The sequence below is a fragment of the Paramormyrops kingsleyae genome, chromosome 14 (genome assembly GCF_048594095.1).
Source record: "Paramormyrops kingsleyae isolate MSU_618 chromosome 14, PKINGS_0.4, whole genome shotgun sequence".
NCBI classification, from domain to species: Eukaryota; Metazoa; Chordata; class Actinopteri; order Osteoglossiformes; family Mormyridae; genus Paramormyrops; species Paramormyrops kingsleyae.
The window spans coordinates 20,341,892-20,360,132 of NC_132810.1; the positions used below are offsets into that span (position 1 = coordinate 20,341,892).

The 18,241-nt window shown below is 39.4% G+C and overlaps 1 protein-coding gene, 1 long non-coding RNA gene and 1 other non-coding gene across 3 annotated transcripts; 2 read left to right on the plus strand and 1 right to left on the minus strand.

Annotated features, from left to right (window-relative positions):
* The first annotated feature begins 6,000 nt into the window (after window positions 1–6,000).
* On the plus strand, window positions 6,001–10,375 carry stx11a (syntaxin 11a). Its single transcript, XM_023839141.2, has 2 exons — window positions 6,001–6,151; window positions 8,292–10,375. The coding sequence occupies exon 2, from the start codon at window positions 8,297–8,299 to the stop codon at window positions 9,167–9,169; it is 873 nt and encodes a 290-aa protein (XP_023694909.2). The 5' UTR covers window positions 6,001–6,151; window positions 8,292–8,296; the 3' UTR covers window positions 9,170–10,375.
* A 1,515-nt stretch (window positions 10,376–11,890) lies between these two features.
* On the minus strand, window positions 11,891–12,983 carry LOC140578315 (uncharacterized). Its single transcript, XR_011982413.1, has 2 exons — window positions 12,894–12,983; window positions 11,891–12,584 (listed from the first exon to the last, which is right to left on the minus strand). It is a non-coding gene; the product is annotated as an uncharacterized lncRNA (long non-coding RNA).
* trnal-uaa (transfer RNA leucine (anticodon UAA)) lies at window positions 12,003–12,085 on the plus strand. Its single transcript has one exon. It is a non-coding gene; the product is annotated as a tRNA-Leu (tRNA).
* Window positions 12,984–18,241: the final 5,258 nt, after the last annotated feature.

Genomic DNA, 18,241 nt, shown 5'->3' on the forward strand with positions numbered 1-18,241 from the left:
CTGATTACCTTATTTCATGTTCACTTGAACATTGTTTTAAGAAGTTAAAGAAGTGAAAAGGAAAAAGTACACCGTCAGGAAGAAAGTACCTTTGGAGGTACAATTACTTGTCACTGGGACTGTACCCTTAAGGGTTTGCTAATTGTACCATTAGCTGTAGGTAAATGTACCTTTTAAGGTACAAATATGGACTCAGAGGAACATTTTTGTACCATTGGGGGCACTTGGATGTTGTTTGTACCTTGGGGAATGAAACAACCAGGGTGAGTTTCCCGAAGCCTTCTTAATACTCCATCGTTCGTAAGTACTATGTTAAAAGATTACGAACTTATGAACAACATAGCGTTAAGAAGGCTTCGGTAAATTCACCCCAGGGATGTATGCTTTTTTCTGACAGTGTAAGAGCTGATAATCCAAAAGTACATTTGCTGAATAGTTCGATGCTGAAGAAACAGGCCTTCATTATGAAACACCCGGTGTTATGCTGCATACGTGAGGAGTTTGGGGGCATTATAGAGGTCCCATGGCAAACTGAAGTCCACAAGGCAGCCTTTTCGGGTATCAAGACAAAGATGCAAAGTGAACAAAGGATGACAACTTTCTTGGGGGGGGGGCAGTGGGTGTGATACAGCAACAGTCCCCTAAGTCACCCTGCCAGTTCCCCGTTGCCAAGCAGTGACAGAGGAAGCTGGATGACTTCATATTTGATTTGAACTGCTCCCTTGTTTATAAACATTGAGTGTTTTGTTACCAGTAATAGTCCATCCCCCTTACTAAGAATATACTGGACTCACAAACCCCACCTTAAACAGAGGGACATACAAAAATCCCGAACTTCATAAACATTTCAAAGCAAGAAACAGTTGTATTTGTTCACAAGCTAAAACCAAAGTTTAATCTAAAGAGATTAAACCCATATGTGTATCGACACAACAACAACACAGTGTATCTATAACTCAACCTGAAAACTTGGAGAATATGACTAAGTATAAATACCAAAGTTCCAACAAGAACTGTAAAGGAAAACTTCAATGTCAGACAATGACAACAATTATTGATATGAAACAGTATTCCTTTTGAAAATGTTCTCATTTTGCTAATTATTATGCACAACTAAATAACTAAACAAAAATAATATAATTCAATGCAATTTTCAATTAATGAGCAATAAATCAATGCTAATATAACCATTTGCCATGTCAATGATGACACCATAGTATTTATTTGTTGCATTTTAGTGTCTCCTTACTATTTATTTTGTATCCTTATTACTTATCTTGATTGTTATTACTTCTCTTTCTTAATACTGACTCTAAGAGCTTTGCACAAAAATCCCTACGCACCCTTACTGTCGGTGCATGTACAAATCTAAAATAAATCTCCTAAAGTTTTGAAGTAATATTAAAAGAACCTTTTAAAAAAAAAACCTCACAACAGGTAGACCTGTAAGTCCTGATTTCATCTGACACCTGCTCTCATAGATGACTGCCTACTAATGAGATCTCTGTTATCTGTTTTCTATTGGCCTGTTTTGCAGTGTAATGTTTGTTTCGCTTTGAAGGCGATTGACCGGTAATCCTCGCATGTTAACCAAACAGAGGGAGACGTTGTTTGAAAACCATCACAAAGGGAGAATATCGGCCCTGTCTGTGTCTGCCAGACACATCCCGACTCTTCCAGACGTGCAGACAGCATTAGCTGTTGTTTAGCCAAGTGTCTGAGGCCAAAAAAAAACCTTAAAATCACCGACTGTCTCTCTTCAGACAGATCGACAACGTTAGCTGTTGTGCTGCTTCTGACAGAGCACTGATTGTCCTTTTGCATGCTGTCATTACATTACGCTTTCTCAGTATAAATTTAATCTGTTTGCCTGTTTTGATAGCCACAACCAACAAGTGCAGTATCCTATGTAAATGAGAAACAAAGGAGGCAGGTCTTAAAAAGTTTCAGGGCACATCGATGCAGCCTGAAGGAAGAGGAATGGCGGAAACTTCAGGAAAGGGAAGGAATGAAGTGTACCCGTATGAGACCCGGGACCAAACTTTGAGAACAGAACTGGGACCTGATCCAATTCAGAACCCTGGAAACTGGAAACTAGAGTTGCACAGTGCTTTATAAAAGTAAATGTTACTGGATACAGGATGGACCTGTTAAAAATAGCAAATCTGCTAACTGAACCAGCTACCAAACACTTCTGTTAGAAGGAAATTCAAAACATAACAAAACATTTCCTTTAACTTCTGTTCTTATTCCTTAGATAGAACTTTACTAGTTGAGACATTGCAACAAATGCAATATTACAGAAATATTTCCCAAAGTTTCCAAAATTTCCTGGGTATATATATATATATTGCTTTAGAATGAGAAATTCTTCATGTGATACAACATGCATATCTATATTTAATGTAGGCCTACGGGACAAACTTTCCTAGTGACGAAACATCAAGTTGCACAATGAGTGTTTTACACTGAGCTGAGAGAAACCACAAAACAAAACATATATGACCATGTTCCAGTCAATGTGTATTTCAGTTTCCTCAGTGTCTGTCATTATAAACGAATAAATTGGAATATAATGTTGTTGTTGTTTTAAGTTTTCCCTTCTTTTGTTTTACTTCGAATATCACCACAAATCCATGTACGGAACACGGTTCTTCCGCAGCAGTCTCCCAGTCTGCACTGAGTCACTTTCCACCTGTGAGTAATCAGACCACACTTCTTCTGCCTCTTCTAACCAGCCGTGATGTAAGCTTATGGGAAGCCCCGCAGAGTGGGGTGGTGGGGGTGGGGGTTTGGGCCGTCCACAGCAAAACTGCCAGCTTCATGCTATCAACCCGCCTACTGCTGACTGAAAAAACTGTATCATTGACAAAACATGTTTTAATCAATAATATAAGGCATTGGCAAGTTACTTCATGCGCAAATTTCCCCTCTAGTAATAAAGAAGATATTTCCCACTCACAAGAAATTTGGTGACTTGGTGACCTAGAACGTGGCCTGGTCTTTAACTACACCACCATAGTAGATAAGATTTTGCTACTTCACTGTGATACCTTTATTTAATCATCACCGTTGTACAGAGTCTGTGAACTAACCTTTTATTTTTTCATCAGATGATTTTGACCCACAGAACCACACACCACCCACACTTTCCTCCTAATGGGAGAAACATTATAACATTAAAGCAAACTTAGGCTACAAGGACGCTTTGATCTTGAAACACAAGAAATACAATGTATCACACCTGGTCAGAGAGCATTACTCTGGGTCAGCATCTGATTTATTTGATCGGTATCTGAACAGAGGGGTGCTTTGAGGGAAACTGTGTTTAATGAATTTATTATTATTATTATTATTGTTGTTGTTGTTGTTAAATGGGCCGTAATTTTAAGATGGGTTAATGGAGTCAAATAGATAAAATGAGGGTTGAGCTAGACCTTCACATGGGTAGAGCTGCAGTGTAATTAGAGGAGGGGTCTCACACCACAGAGGTGTTCCCCAAATTTAGTTTAAATAGTTTATGTTGGTGACTATAAGCATTGGGTTACATCAAGAGGTGGACAAAGTACACAACTCCATTACTTGAGTCAAAGTATGGATACTTCTGGCCAAATATTACTCCAATACAAGTGAAGGTTGGAGTACTGGGATTTAAAATGACTTAAGTATTCAAAAGTACATTATCTTTTTAATGTCAATGCATAGTTGTATTGTTGCCTCAAAGAATTTTCAGAACCTATTGACTCTGAAACAACTTACTGAATGAAAGTTTGTGGAATATGATACAATGACCATAGAAACATAATTGACTCAACAAGAGAAAAACCACTGTCATTTTCATTTTTTTTTTTAATTTAACACCCTCCCCACCCCTCCCCAATGTAACACCATTGTAGTGTTCTGACACTGTGCATGTGTGTGTGTGAGTGTGTGTGTGTGTGAGTGTGTTTGCACTCATCTGGCAAACAGTGTAATTGCTGTAGATGCAACTTGCTCAGAAAATAAAACAATCAACCCAGTTACACACCTCTAGCTTTATAACTGCCCAACAGCAACTTGACCGACAGTGCAGGAGTAGTTTGCTGTAATTGGTTTTTCTCCTGTGATGAACACAATATGGCCTATTGCATTTTAGAAAATAATTTTTTTCCACTGACTCCACAGCTATGCTTTGAAGTAATGAGTAGCGAGCAACTTCACAGAAATTGCAGTAAAAACTACAATAATAAGTCTCTAAAAAAAAAATGATACTCAAGTAAAGTAGAGATACTCGGAAAATGTCTTAAGTACATTACTCAAGTAAATGTATACTTCGTTACTGTCTGCCCCTGGATACATCATTCATAATCAGAAGCCTTATGCTGAACTGATCTACAAATAAACTGAACTGCCATTTGTTACAGTTAAATTGATGATCACCCCAGCTTGTCTCATCAAGAAAGGCCCATTTTACACCTGGACGGCCGACAAGTCTGCATTATTAGAACCGATCTTGTGCAGAAATGTCAGTGTGGCCTGGAATGTCCTTGAGGAATTTCAGAACATTCATGGAAAGATCTGATTGATCAGAAGTGTTGCGTCTGAGTGATATAAGGTAGGATCTATTGCCAGGTAACGTCCTGTTTGGAAAGCAGGCTGTAATGCAGGGCTGATTAGACCCTTACGGTGGTTCAGCGCCCGGTAGGATCGCCACATTTATGTAAATCTGTTTAGAAAAATAAGTTTTAGAACTGTGTTAACAGTGTTAATGGGCAAACCACTAAATGGAAAGCCAACTCTTATAGTCACAATAATACAGCGAATATCTCAGAAAAAATAATGACAGCTGTTAAATACATTACTCTGAATCATCCGCCAGGCAGCAGAGGACATACGGTAAGGGACGCACAAAATGGAATGCGAGTTTTACATCTTAACTTTTGAAATAAGGAAGTTACAACACTGCAGGCAATAGGGGATCACTGAGGAAGATATGAAATTTTAACGACCGCATAATGATAAAAAATAAAGTGATCTATGCACAGTCACTACTGCTCGAGAAACTGTCATGATAAATGTCGTGGGTAAGGGCACATTTCTCCACTTTGAGGAAGCTATAGTTATAGCTTAAGTTATACTGAGGCAAAGTTTTGGACGGGTTTATCACTTAACACATGCATGAGGGAGCACTTCTTTACACAGCGTGTAGTTAGAGTGTGGAATAGTATTCCTGCTAGTGTAGCGCAAGCTAAAACCCTGAGTTCTTTTAAATCAGAGCTAGATAAGATTTTAACAACTCTGAGCTATTAGTTAAGTTATCCCCAAACGAGCTTGATGGGCCGAATGGCCTCCTCTCGTTTGTAAATTTCTTATGAGAATCAAAAATATCTGACACGTGGATAACACGTAGGGAGGTTTCCGTGATATAAAAAGACTAACCACACATCAGTAGGACTGTGTAGTTTATATCAGACAAGGACTGACTCCAGCTATAAAACTCAATCAATAATTTGATTGCTTATGCGATCGATATAGCTTATATGCGCTGTACCGTCTACAGACGATAGACTGTTCTTTACTCCACCTGTAAGATATATCTGTGACTAAAAGTTGGGATTAACAGCCTTTGAATGTCTTCTGGTAGAAGTAATTAGCGCAATTTCCCCTCCGATGTTATTTCTACCGAGTAGTATTTCAAATCAATAAGTGATTTTGCAAGGTGCTTTTTAAACGAGTTAATAACGCACAGTGCGTCTATTAAACGATCTTATAAGAATGGACAAAGTATATAAAAACCACAGTGTTTAATGGCTCTATCTCGGTCATTTTATATGTGCCACAACTCTATGGGTTCTAAACCATTCATTTCAGTCGATGCGTATCAACTGCCTTATGCCAATTTGTCGTTTTCTTTTATTAAAATACATGGCTTGACAGAGACTTCCGAAGAAGTCCGCCATTTATTCACCAATATCGGCAAATGAAGACAGGATGAGCAACCGCGGGGACTCCACCCACCCACACAATATAGTTCGTTACGCTCCGCAGTTCCTGTATGATAATGTTAAATATCATGTGTACGATCAAAAGACTAGGCTATGACACGGAAAAGATATATATAGTGTTGTTTTTATGCTTGGTCCATTGATCTGAACTCAGGGCATGATATAAGGTACAGTAATGTGTTTTAAATACATAAGCGCCGTAATTAACTGAAGTATGTGGAGCTGTCGAAGTTTTTGACAGATGTTACAGTCGCAGATAGAGCACTATGTGTGTGCCAGTAGCTTATTTAAACTAAGGTGGCACTTGATCATTTGTATATTCGTACCAGCTTACATTAAAATATGGTTGTACTGTGTGTTCATAAATATGGGTTTCGTTACAATCGACTTGCCTTATGCACCTGGGAAGAAAGCATTCAGCATCATTTTATCTAAACGCTTTTTATACGTGTTATGGTCAAAATCAGTTGTAGAAATTAACTTCAGCTGATGTCTTAATATGGTGTAAGGCAATTACAAGAAACGTAATTGTGTCGTATAGGCCTAATGAAAAAGTCTTTAAAACATTTCAATAGGCTGAAAATAGGCTATATACGAAAATTATGGAGCATTGTTCAGTGAACGAATAGCGACTGTTAATGCACATTTTTAAGTGAACAACGCACAACTTCAGAATAAATCGGTTTTGTTTTAATTAAGTTATTTTGGCAGCATTTAGCAGATGTGGATGTTCGCAAGTGAAATGACAGTAGCAAGTACATAGTGAGGTCTGGGACAGTGAGCAGTTCCGCTTTCCTGTGAATAAGCCGAATATAGCACTGATCAACTAGGGTTTACTGCTGTCTTAAAGAGTGTCTGATATTCGGGTATAATAATCATTACTGTAACGGTTTTGAGATGGTTTTGCGTGTTTATGTTCATTTGCATTCCTTACATTACTTAAGGATTAAGTGAAAGATTATTTTGAAGGCTAAATCACAGCCTTGTGTAAGCCTATTTCATAAATATTTGAGTTAAAATACAATATAAAACAAAATACAAATGTACTACATAAAATGCTTCTTAAATTAGGCTACTAACTAGTTATAGGCCTACTAACTGCTGCCTTTATAAACTTAAGAGAAGGTCTGAGAATTGCGGAATGCGTACGATTTCAGTATGATTTGTTTCATTAATTTTATCGGTCATGTCAATATAAAAATAGCCTAAGTTATATCACATGTTTAATATCCAATGTTTAAATTAAGAGCTAACTGATATGATCTCAAAATCGTGCTTTCTCTGGTCCTGCGGAATTCGGTTTTAGTTATTTAGACGTACATAAGATGAGTTTACAAAACTATACCATCAGGTGCATTATAATTAAGCATTAAAAACAGTCAATGATTCGGAAGTTACAGTAGTAGGCCTAAAGAATACGGTTGCAGACTACATTAAATTCTCAAAATCAAAGTTTTGCAACTCACGAACATCTTCGTAGAAATGGATACTGCCTGCTTTTGAAAGTAACAATCGCTGAGGGATGTTGAGCTTCACACGCTACCATTTCTCAGAATCGGACGATTAAAACCCGGTGCTAGCACAGTGAACCGCATGATCAAGAATCAGAAATAAAACTCCCAGTTCATGAAATTACTGTTTAGTAGGCCTACTATTTAAAACTAGGCCTAAGTACGTGATTACATCTGCATAAATTTTTTTAGCAAAACTCTTCTAAAGCGAAGTGCAACTGGTGTACAGAAATGATAAGTTACACGTTGATTGGAAGTATATTAAAGAGACGTTAGCCTATTTCAATGCCCTGTGATCACAAATAAATCACGATAAAACAGAAAAAGCCCGATGAAAACTAAGCATACGTTTGTTCCACTTCTTAGTATTTGGCCCGCACCCTGGATAAATTCAGATTAATTTAAACTGCATGAGCACTGGCATATAAAAACAGCGGGTACAGTTTAGCTGAGTTGCCCACGCCCATTGGAGGGCATATTGTTTGTGCTTGGTGACATCAGGCTTTCCGCCCACAGATTACCTGTTAACCATTCACACGAACTATTTTTCGGATTTAGTCAAACAATATAGGTGTGTTGGGAAGGGCAGCAGTCATTTGTATTGAAACGTAATGTTAAAAAATCTGGAGTTCAGTCTTATAATCTTCTGGGTTTGTGTAACACCACTGACTAACATATTTCAGGGACTGGGTGGAATAGAAATTATATGAACTGAACAGCGTTCTGCTGTTTACTTTTATTTTTTAGACGGTCTTTTCCCGGTTTGGTTGCTAAGGAGAGCTGTTCTCTGTTGTAGGCAAGATGAAGGACAGGCTCCGTGATCTGCAAGCTGTCATCCAGAACTTCAGTGAGAAAGAAGAGCCTCTCAGTGACAATGATACCTCCAGCCAGCTGGAGCAGCAGGCTGTGGTCTTTGAGTCAGAAGACACTATGGAGGGCGTCTTTGCGGAGGGACAGGCCATAAGGAAGGAGATCTCCGCCCTGAAGATGGACGTCAAGCGGCTGGGCAAGCAGAACACCCGCTTCCTAACTTCTGTCAGGCGCATCAGTAGCATCAAGAGGGACACCAACGCCATCGCGCGTGACATCAAGACTCGTGGGGAGGGAATCTATAAGAGACTGCAGAAGCTGGGGGCGCACAGCAAAGAGCTGGAGGAAGAGCAGGGTACCAATGCCGCCGTGGTGCGGATGGTGCGCTCACAGTGCATCTCCCTGACCAACAGCTTCCATGACGCCATGTCTAACTACAACGAGGCAGAGATGGCCCAAAAGGAGAACTGCAAGACCCGCATCCAGAGACAGGTGGAGATCATGGGCAAGGAGGTCACCGGCGAGCAGATCGAGGATATGATCGAGACGGGCAAGTGGAACGTTTTTTCCGAGAACCTGCTGACCGACGGCAAGACCGCGCGCTCGGCGCTCAGCGAGATTGAGAACCGCCACCGGGAGCTCCTCGAGCTGGAGGGTCGTATCCGGAACATTCACGACCTGTTTTTCCAGATGGGTCTGCTGGTGGAGGAGCAGGGAAGCATGCTGGATAACATCGAGGCCAACGTGAAGAACACGGAGGACTACGTGATGAAGGCCACGTCCGAGATCAAGCAGGCTGTGAAATACAAGAAGCAAAACCCATGCAGACAGATCTTCTGCTGCTGTTGTCCATGTTGCAAATAATGCAGCAAATATTAAGAGGACAATTCATTCTCATGTTTCCTTATGCTTCTGGAGATGAGGGATGATCACTGTCAGAGACTAAGGTTCTTCAGTATTTTCGTCGTTGAAAAAAATTAAAATTGGTGTTGGCCTTCTTTATGAAGACAGATTGGGAGTTTTAAGCAAGCAAACCATTTCATACATACTTTCCATATTGGCAGGGTCCTGCATATTAAACAGTGGACACTGGATACACTTGAAACACAGCAGTAGTGGCAATGGCTGACCTTTAACCACAGGAACACACATGCAAATGCAGCTTAAACGCTGCACAGTACCAGCTTGTCCATTGACATCGATATATTGATATGAAGCTGTCATCTGACTCTTGTGAGTTTTGCATGGTATATACATATTAAAATAGTTCTTCCGTTCTCTCTGTGTCAGTGTCAGGTTCCTCCTTACAGTACAGTCTTGCTCACATGAATATTATGTTGAATATATTGAAACATGAATATTATTTCATTATGTTATCAGAGGGACTATTAATGCTAATATCATAAGCAAGTTGCATGTTGCAATTGGAACTGTAAATATGTGTACTTATTGTATTGCAGAATTTCAGCACTTCATGTCTTCAAGAATGCCATTGTACTTTCTGCAGTGGCTGTTGTGAAAGAAAATGAATTGTCGCAAGAATAAGTTAGCTGGTTGCACAAACATTGTACCTAATGAGGCATTGTGGGCACTTAACAGACTTTTCACAAGCATAAAGTAACCGGAAGTGTATAATAAACTGTCTACTGTAAGACTAGGGTATACCATAGTTGTGTTTAACGGGGTTACTTTTCTCTTAGGCTATAGCTAGTAGCATTTACTTAGACTACTATTTAATCTGTTCCTGACACATACATGCCGTAACATGTTTTAATCAGCGTGTTGTCTGAAGTCAAACACTCCATAGACCGTTTGTCGGCCACCATCAGTATTCATGTCTAAGCAAGGTATCACCGCACCCCTGCTTACGACACTTGTCAGGTGAGTCAGAGTTTGCGTCGTCTTTGATTTTGCTTTTAACGAGACTGCCGGTATGGAAACGTTCTCATAACAACAGCAGCTCTAACTGGCTCATCCTGATTTGTCATGCGCTCGTTTGTTAACGCGAGTTGAACTGAACTTGTGCAATTTTGTCACTTTGTGTATGTTTAAATAAAACTGGATACACGATCCTGCGATAAGTGGCTGAAACGTGGATGAATGGATATTTTATTACTTAGCCTAAATCTTGTTTATTGTTACATTTAGGGACGGGTAGATACATAACACCGTTAAAGTTTATAAATAAATGGAACCAATTGCATATATAGAAACATGGGTATGGTAGGTTTGATAGGCTAATTATATTTTGTCCACTATCTGTGAATCGATAACTATAGGCACCCAGATAATTTCAACGTTGAATTATGGTCAAGTGTTAATTAAATTACAACGTCGACACTGAATTTATTTTGGTCAGATTTTCAATATTGAAAAATTGATGGTGGCAAAACCTTGATTCAGTGTTGATATAAAGTGAAAGATTGAAGATCAACGTTAATATACGGGCGCTCGCTCCTTGATGTGGAGAAACATCATCCAATCAAAGCATTCACGTGTCCGCCTGTCTGAGGCAAAACTCTATCTTCCATCTAGAGTTTATCTGCCACCAGTTCTCTTACTTTGAAACGACGTTATATGTGTAGATTTTTTTTTACAGGAAGAGTATGGCCGAGCCAGTTTTGATGCCCGAGCAACCGCAGTTTGTGGTTTCCTTGCTTAGCCTGTGTATTCAGGCAGCTTGGGTGTCGCCAGCTGGCCAACCCCCCACCCTTCGACCATCTGAAAAAGCCACAAAAACAAATAGCCGTCCGCAACTCGCGGAAAGAGTCGACGGTAGACCGGCTGCTACAACAAGTACACTTGACACTTACACCACGCCACCAGAGGTGCTATTTTTCTTTTCTTGACAGTTTCACACACACCTCTCATCCAGTTTAATCAAGTGGCGTATTTATAGCTACAGACTCTGTATTGAACACGGCGCTCCTCGTTATCGCTGACATTGCCTGAGCCCACAAACGTATTTACACAAACTGCAGCGCGCCGTACGTGTTGCAGTTTTATTATTCGAGGTAGAGCCTGTACTCGGGGGTCTGTTTGCACTGAAAGTGAACATGTATAGGGGGTCTAAAGCACCTCTAAACAGCCCTCGACGCCATTTTTCGCATGAACCTTCGGTGCAACTGCGTTGTCTAGATTAACGAATAACAATCATAAGACCGAAAAGTTAAAGACGAATATTATGACTTAAGTTTTTTTATTTTATTTTATATCCGTTTCAGCACGAGAAAACAATGTAGAGTAAATGATTAGCTTTAATAACAGTGTTTGGCGGGGGGCGAGCCAAGCAGCCATTTAAGAATTACGTAAGTTGACACAACAACAATAATAAAAACGAGACTATCAATTTCCAAATAAATTTGTTATACTTTCATATGCAGACGTATTTTTAATTATTATTTGGGCGGGGAAGTTATTTTCCAAGGCTGGGTGTCTTTTATTTTTTACGATGGAATATATAAATTAGCATATGCTATTTCAGAATTGCGTGCAGACAATGGGGACTTTTCCTTTCAATTTATTGAATAAAATCATCCCCGGTGCCGGAAAACCAAAGTGTGCATGTATGTCAGCCATACGCCATTAATGGAGAGTTCAGTCTGACGTTTATTTTTAAAAGGTGTAAAACATACAAATGAATTAAATGAAATGGGTTTTGTGAAATACAACAAGAAGAAAAGTGAAACATACTGTAACCAGGATGGCCGAGTGGTTAAGGCGTTGGACTTAAGATCCAATGGACATGTGTCCGCGTGGGTTCGAACCCCACTCCTGGTAATCATCTTACTTTTGCTTAATTATAACAATTAAGTTAGAACATAAATAGAACAAAACATAAAACTAATATTTAATTTAAAAAAACGCAATTGATCACCATGTTTCAAAATTTACACTAGTCTGCAACGATAAACATATTTTACAAAAACACTGCTAAAACGCAGGTAACAATACACGAATTCTGAAAATCAAACACAGTCTGTAGTTCATATATTGCAACTTTATGACACATTTTCAACGATATCCCAACAGCAGGACCCCCTTCTTAAAAATAAACTACAATTTTAAACGTGTTTATTTACCCCAGTAATAACAATATCCTAATAATAATAATCTCACTTAGAGGTAAAAAATACAGATACCGAATAACTACCAAGTTGCTATACATGGCATATGATTACTGATGTACGTATACGAAAACCAGTCCAAACCAGTAAGGTGTCAGTCCGAACCAGTAGGGGGGGACCAGTGCTTTTCCCATGGATATGCGCCAAGATAGCTGTTGATAGATTGTGGATTAATGCATATTATCATAAAAAATCTGTTGCAATAACCATCTGATATATAAAGCAGGATAAGTTTTTTGTCGCATGTATAGTGTACTTGGTAATAAACATAACCTTGCGTTTTTTTCGCGAATCGATGTGAATAAATTATACATAAAATAAAATGTATTCTACTAAGTTTTATATATATATATATATGATTAACAACTGCAGTACATTTCAAGATACCTGAATTCCTGATACCTTTTCCAACATTATAACATCTGCAACTAAATATCTAAAGTTCCCACCGCGGTACTTACACTTCCACTATACTCCTCATCCATGTGCCCAGAGTTTCTTCCGCTGCCTTGATTTGATTTGCTAGAACATTCCGGAATAGCTATTGAGCCAATGAGATGACCGATGGGGCGGGACCAGTCGCGACGCCTAGTGCGCAGGACGGTAGATGACGCAGTGATAAAAACTTTGGGAAGCTTTCGGGGCTGTTGTGGTAAATGAGCGTGTTTAATAACATTTAGTGCGTTGTTGCACTGGCGGGTTCTGCGTTTCAGTAACTGAAGTGCGTTACCAGACCATTGCAAACTAAATTCACAGTTTTAATATTTACGGGCAAGTGTTTAATATCAAAATAAGTTAAACAATGAACATAAGAACTATACAAACGAGAGGAGGCCATTCGGCCCATCGAGCTCGCTTGGGGAGAACTTAACTAATAGCTCAGAGTTGTTAAAATCTTATCTAGCTCTGATTTAAAGGAACCCAAGGATTCAGCTTGCACTATGTTATCAGGAAGACCATTCCATACTCTGACTACACGCTGTGTAAAGAAGTGCTTCCTTAAATCCAGTTTGAAATGTTCTCCCGCTAATTTCCACCTATGGCCACGAGTTCTTGTATTTGAACTAATGCTGAAGTAACTATTCGGTCGAACAGCATCCAAACCTGTTAGAATCTTAAAGACCTGGATCATGTCCCCCCTCAGTCTCCTTTGCTTGAGGCTGAACAGATTTAGCTCAACTAACCTTTCCTCGTATGACATTCCTCTAAGACCAGGAATCATTCTTGTGGCCCTACGCTGCACCTTTTCTAAGGCCGCAATGTCATTTTTAAGATATGGTCACCAAACCTGCACACAATATTCTAGGTAAGGTCTCACCAAGGAATTGTATAATCTTAGCATTACCTCCCTGGTCATGTCACTATGAATGTTTCTATTTATTTAAACATATTATATTACATAATGTATTACCTAACATCCTGCACAACTGTTGTATTTTTAATTTATGACGACATTCTTTACGTGCTAATGTGTACTTCAGGGTAATGCTACTTGCTACTTTGGACTAGGGGGGTTCTTTCTGTAATTATTTTTATTACCACGAGGTGGCAAAATAACTTCTAATAAGATTACGTTATAAATACGAGGGTTTAAAAACATCACATTTAAATATTTCAAATGGAATTAAATTCTAATCAATTCATATACTTGGTGTACGTGCAGCTTTTAACACTACAGCTTAATATTTCAATATGATTGGAATAATATTTAATATTGAAATACTTAATATTTCAATATGACATTTGAATGCATAACCTAACTATTATTTTGTGTACCATAGTGGATCTTCTCATAAGTAACACTGAGTGTCCGCTCCAAAACTTGCTGGCTATAATGACTTCAGGGCTCAAACACAGGAATGTCCCAAGCACTCTTCCTACATTAAAAATAAATTCCCTCACCTGTTGCCAAAACTTTATATCACCTTCTACCTGAATGAACTTTGTTTTGCAAAGGGTGCTGACCTTTTGGGCGACTGCAAAGGAAACCAAACCTGGACTAGCACAATTTGCCTGCAAATACTGTGCAATAGCAGCTTTCTCTGTACCCGGTGAGAGAATCTTCAGTGTAGTAGGAGTAGCTCCTGAAGTTTCAGGCCAGGATGTTGCAATCTGAATGAAAAATCCGTTGAAGATCTTTTGTTTATTAAATGTAACAATACTGAACAATGTGTTATGTGTATTGGGGGAAAAAAAACATAATTGCATTTGCCATGATGTTTTGCTTTTTGCTATAGCACCACAGTTGAACTGAAAAACAAAACATATCGTTTGATACATAAAAAATATACTATATAAAATGTACTACACTAAATAAAGTAATTCATTTTGTCATGTGTATTTTCTCTTGTTTTAAATGTTGAAAAATAAAGAAACTGCTATTCAGCAAACAATAACAAAAAAGGAAATAAATTTATCTACAGTCATAGAAGGTCACCCTCTCAAAACTCTATCTATCTGACAACCCAAGGACGTAGAGGGTCAACATAAAACAAATGTATATGTTAATAGACTAGACTAACTCTCTTACAGTCTTGCAAATATAAAGTACACTTTACCAGGGGCGTCGGAAGTAGGGGGGGCGAGGGTTAGGGGGGTATTGCTGGACCCCTCCTTCCCAAAAAATAATTAAAAACAGTTTTTTCCTTATCTATTATGGTGTTGTGTGATTGCATTGAATTTGAAATAAATTCAATTCTTCTTCCTGTCATTCCAATTCAAATTCCAATTCATCATCCTGTAGGGTGTGGCCAAATCAATTCAAGTTCATGAATGGAATGGGGCACAATTCATAAATTCTGAATTTTGCACAACCTTGTTGGTTTTTGCACAATATATTTACTTGAAATATTTACAGAAATTTTTGGCATGAATCTCTTGACATCTGGAAGCAACACTTGGGAAGTTGGAAAGTGAGTCATGCGCGAATTTTTGAGCAAAGTGATCTGGGTTGTCGTTTTGTTGTTGGTTCTGTTTCCACATTTCCGCTGATTAGCACTTAACCCACACTTTCTATGGCAGTGGACCCTCATATGACCCCTGTTTGAATCTTTTGTTAAAGATGCATGACAGTATGTAGGGAGTGATGAGGTGACCTACGGGAAGCACCCAAGGTTAGCTTTGTATAATTCCTTTTGGTCCATAAATTCACTCATTACACTTTAATTAATGTTCAGACTAGTAGACACTGCTGATTAATGGGTCATTTTTCATTAAAATGTAATGAAAAAATATCTCTTGGCTCTTATTTGGGTCATAGAATAAAAGCTGACAGTAAAGAAAAAATGAACTATTATGAACAAAGATTAAAATATTGCTTTTCATTATAGGATGATCACGATGTCTCTTAAACAGTGTATTTACTGGTCTTTTTAATAAAGTACAGAAGTATTTTTTTCCAAAGAGAATATTAATGAATACAGTGCATAATGTGAACTTAATGGGACTTTTCAGCTTGCTTTTGCGTTGGCATCAGTCAAGCGAAGGTTTGGAAAATGAGAATGTTCGCTGTGACGATTTGCTAAATATTTGTTAAATTAACAGTATTTAGACTTCATTCATTTGAATTCGCATATTTTTGCCTTCAGGGAATATGGTTTTTATCCCTTTTGTGCCTTCGATATACAGTAGGCATACCGCATTTTCCTTGACATTTCTTAGGTCAAGGGCTGAAAGGATTATTTGACGGTGAAATAAACATTTCATAAATAAAATTTCTTTATGTATGTGACCTTTCTGCGCTCGCTGCTACAATATCTAAGTGCAAACATGCTTCTAAAAGTAAATGTCAGTTCAAATTTGCAAAATGTAGTACATCCATTCAGGCACACCTGGTGGCCGTGATGTTTGGTTTCACATAAAATGAATTTATTATCGAACCTTTGTGGCTTTAAATCAAAACCTGGGCATTACAGCAACATGCTTGGAAACTCCACTTAAGGTGAAGGGGGTTTGTAATATCCCGCAGTGTGACAGCAGTGAAATCTCAATGCAGTTACAACCCCTTATGGCACCTGTGACAAGACCTGAAAGATTTAACATTTACTGGCCTCTGAAAAGTAAAAAGCCTTGAATATTCCAGACAACCTTGTTAAGAACTTTTATTTGACACTCACTTGCACACAGACACAGACTTGTAGCCTGGATAATAGTGTGAAAAGACTCAGGAGAACTTTATTCTGCTGCATCCATATCATGCTGATTCCAGTCGGCTGTTGTGAGGGAAATCTACGTTGCACCTCCTGTGCCTTTCCGGAAAGCTATGCCCCTTGAAGGTGCATTCCGGTTCCAGTCCTGGCCACAGACTGGTTGCATCTTTGTTAGGCCCTAGAGCAAGGCCCTTAACCCCCCCCAAAATGGTTCAAGGGTGCTGGTTCAAGTCACCTGACCTTACGCTCACACCCCAGTTTCGCTTGCAACTGTGTGTTTGTATATATAACACTAGCCAACATCGAATTTGGTGAATAATATCAAATGACATTTTTCAAACTCCCTTCATAAACAAACATTTTTAGTATATTTAGTTTTGCTCCAGCATGTCTGGTTTTTCTGTGATTTCGACTTAACTTTTTTCATATACAATGCATTGTATACCTAATAATGTCATTTTGATACCAGTCATATAAAATCAATTTGTAATCAATTTGTAATGTAATCAATTTTTTCTACAAACTAGTAGCAGGTTTTACAGGCAGCTTGCAGTTATGTAAACTTACAGGTATGCTGCTGTGGGTCCACTGACACCAACCTTTGTATGCAGAACTTATCTGTGGACCACAGATAAGAAGGTTGCAGAAGGACAGTGTATTTGCAGCCAAAATGGTGACAGTGGAGAGGCAAGCCTGGGAAGAATTCCGTAAAGTCGTTGATGGATTTCTCAGAAACAAGAAGTCATCTGAATATGAGGTTCACGTTAAGGATATGATATGTTGTTTTCAAGATCTTGGATTTAGAATGAGTGTCAAGATGCATTTCCTAGACTTGCACCTTGATTACTTTCCTGAAAATTTGGGTGAGTATAGTGAGGAGCAAGGTGAGAGATTTCACCAAGATATTATTGAAATGGAGCGAAGATACCAAGGACATTGGAATGTAAATATGATGGCTGATTATTGTTGGAGTATCCATCCATCATCCATCCATCATCTTCCGCTGGATCCAAGGTCGGGTCGCGGGGGCAGCAGTCTCAGCAGGGAAACCCAGACTTCCCTCTCCCCGGCCACTTCATCCAGCTCCTCTGGGGGAATCCCGAGGCGTTCCCAGGTCAGCCGAGAGACATAGTCCCTCCAGCGTGTCCTGGGTCTTCCCCGGGGTCTCCTCCCAGTGGGACATGCCCGGAACACCTCACCAGGGAGGTGTCCAGGAGGCATCCTGACCAGATGCCCGAGCCACCTCATCTGGCTCCTCTCAATGCGGAGGAGCAGCGGCTCTACTCCGAGTCTCTCCCGAATGACCGAGCTCCTCACCCTATCTCTAAAGAGCCCAGCCACCCTGCGGAATAATTCATTTCGGCCGCTTGTACTCGCGATCTCGTTCTTTCGGTCACTACCCATAGCTCATGACCATAGGTGAGGGTAGGAACGTAGATCGACTGGTAAATCGAGAGCTTTGCCTTTTTGGCTCAGCTCCTTCTTCACCACGACAGACCGATGCAGTGCCCGCATCACTGCTGATGCTGCACCGATCTGCCTGTCCATCTCCCGCTCCATCCTTCCCTCACTCGTGAACAAGACCCCGAGATACTTAAACTCCTCCACTTGGGGAAGAACCTCCTCCCTGACCCAGAGAGAGCACTCCACCCTTTTCCGGC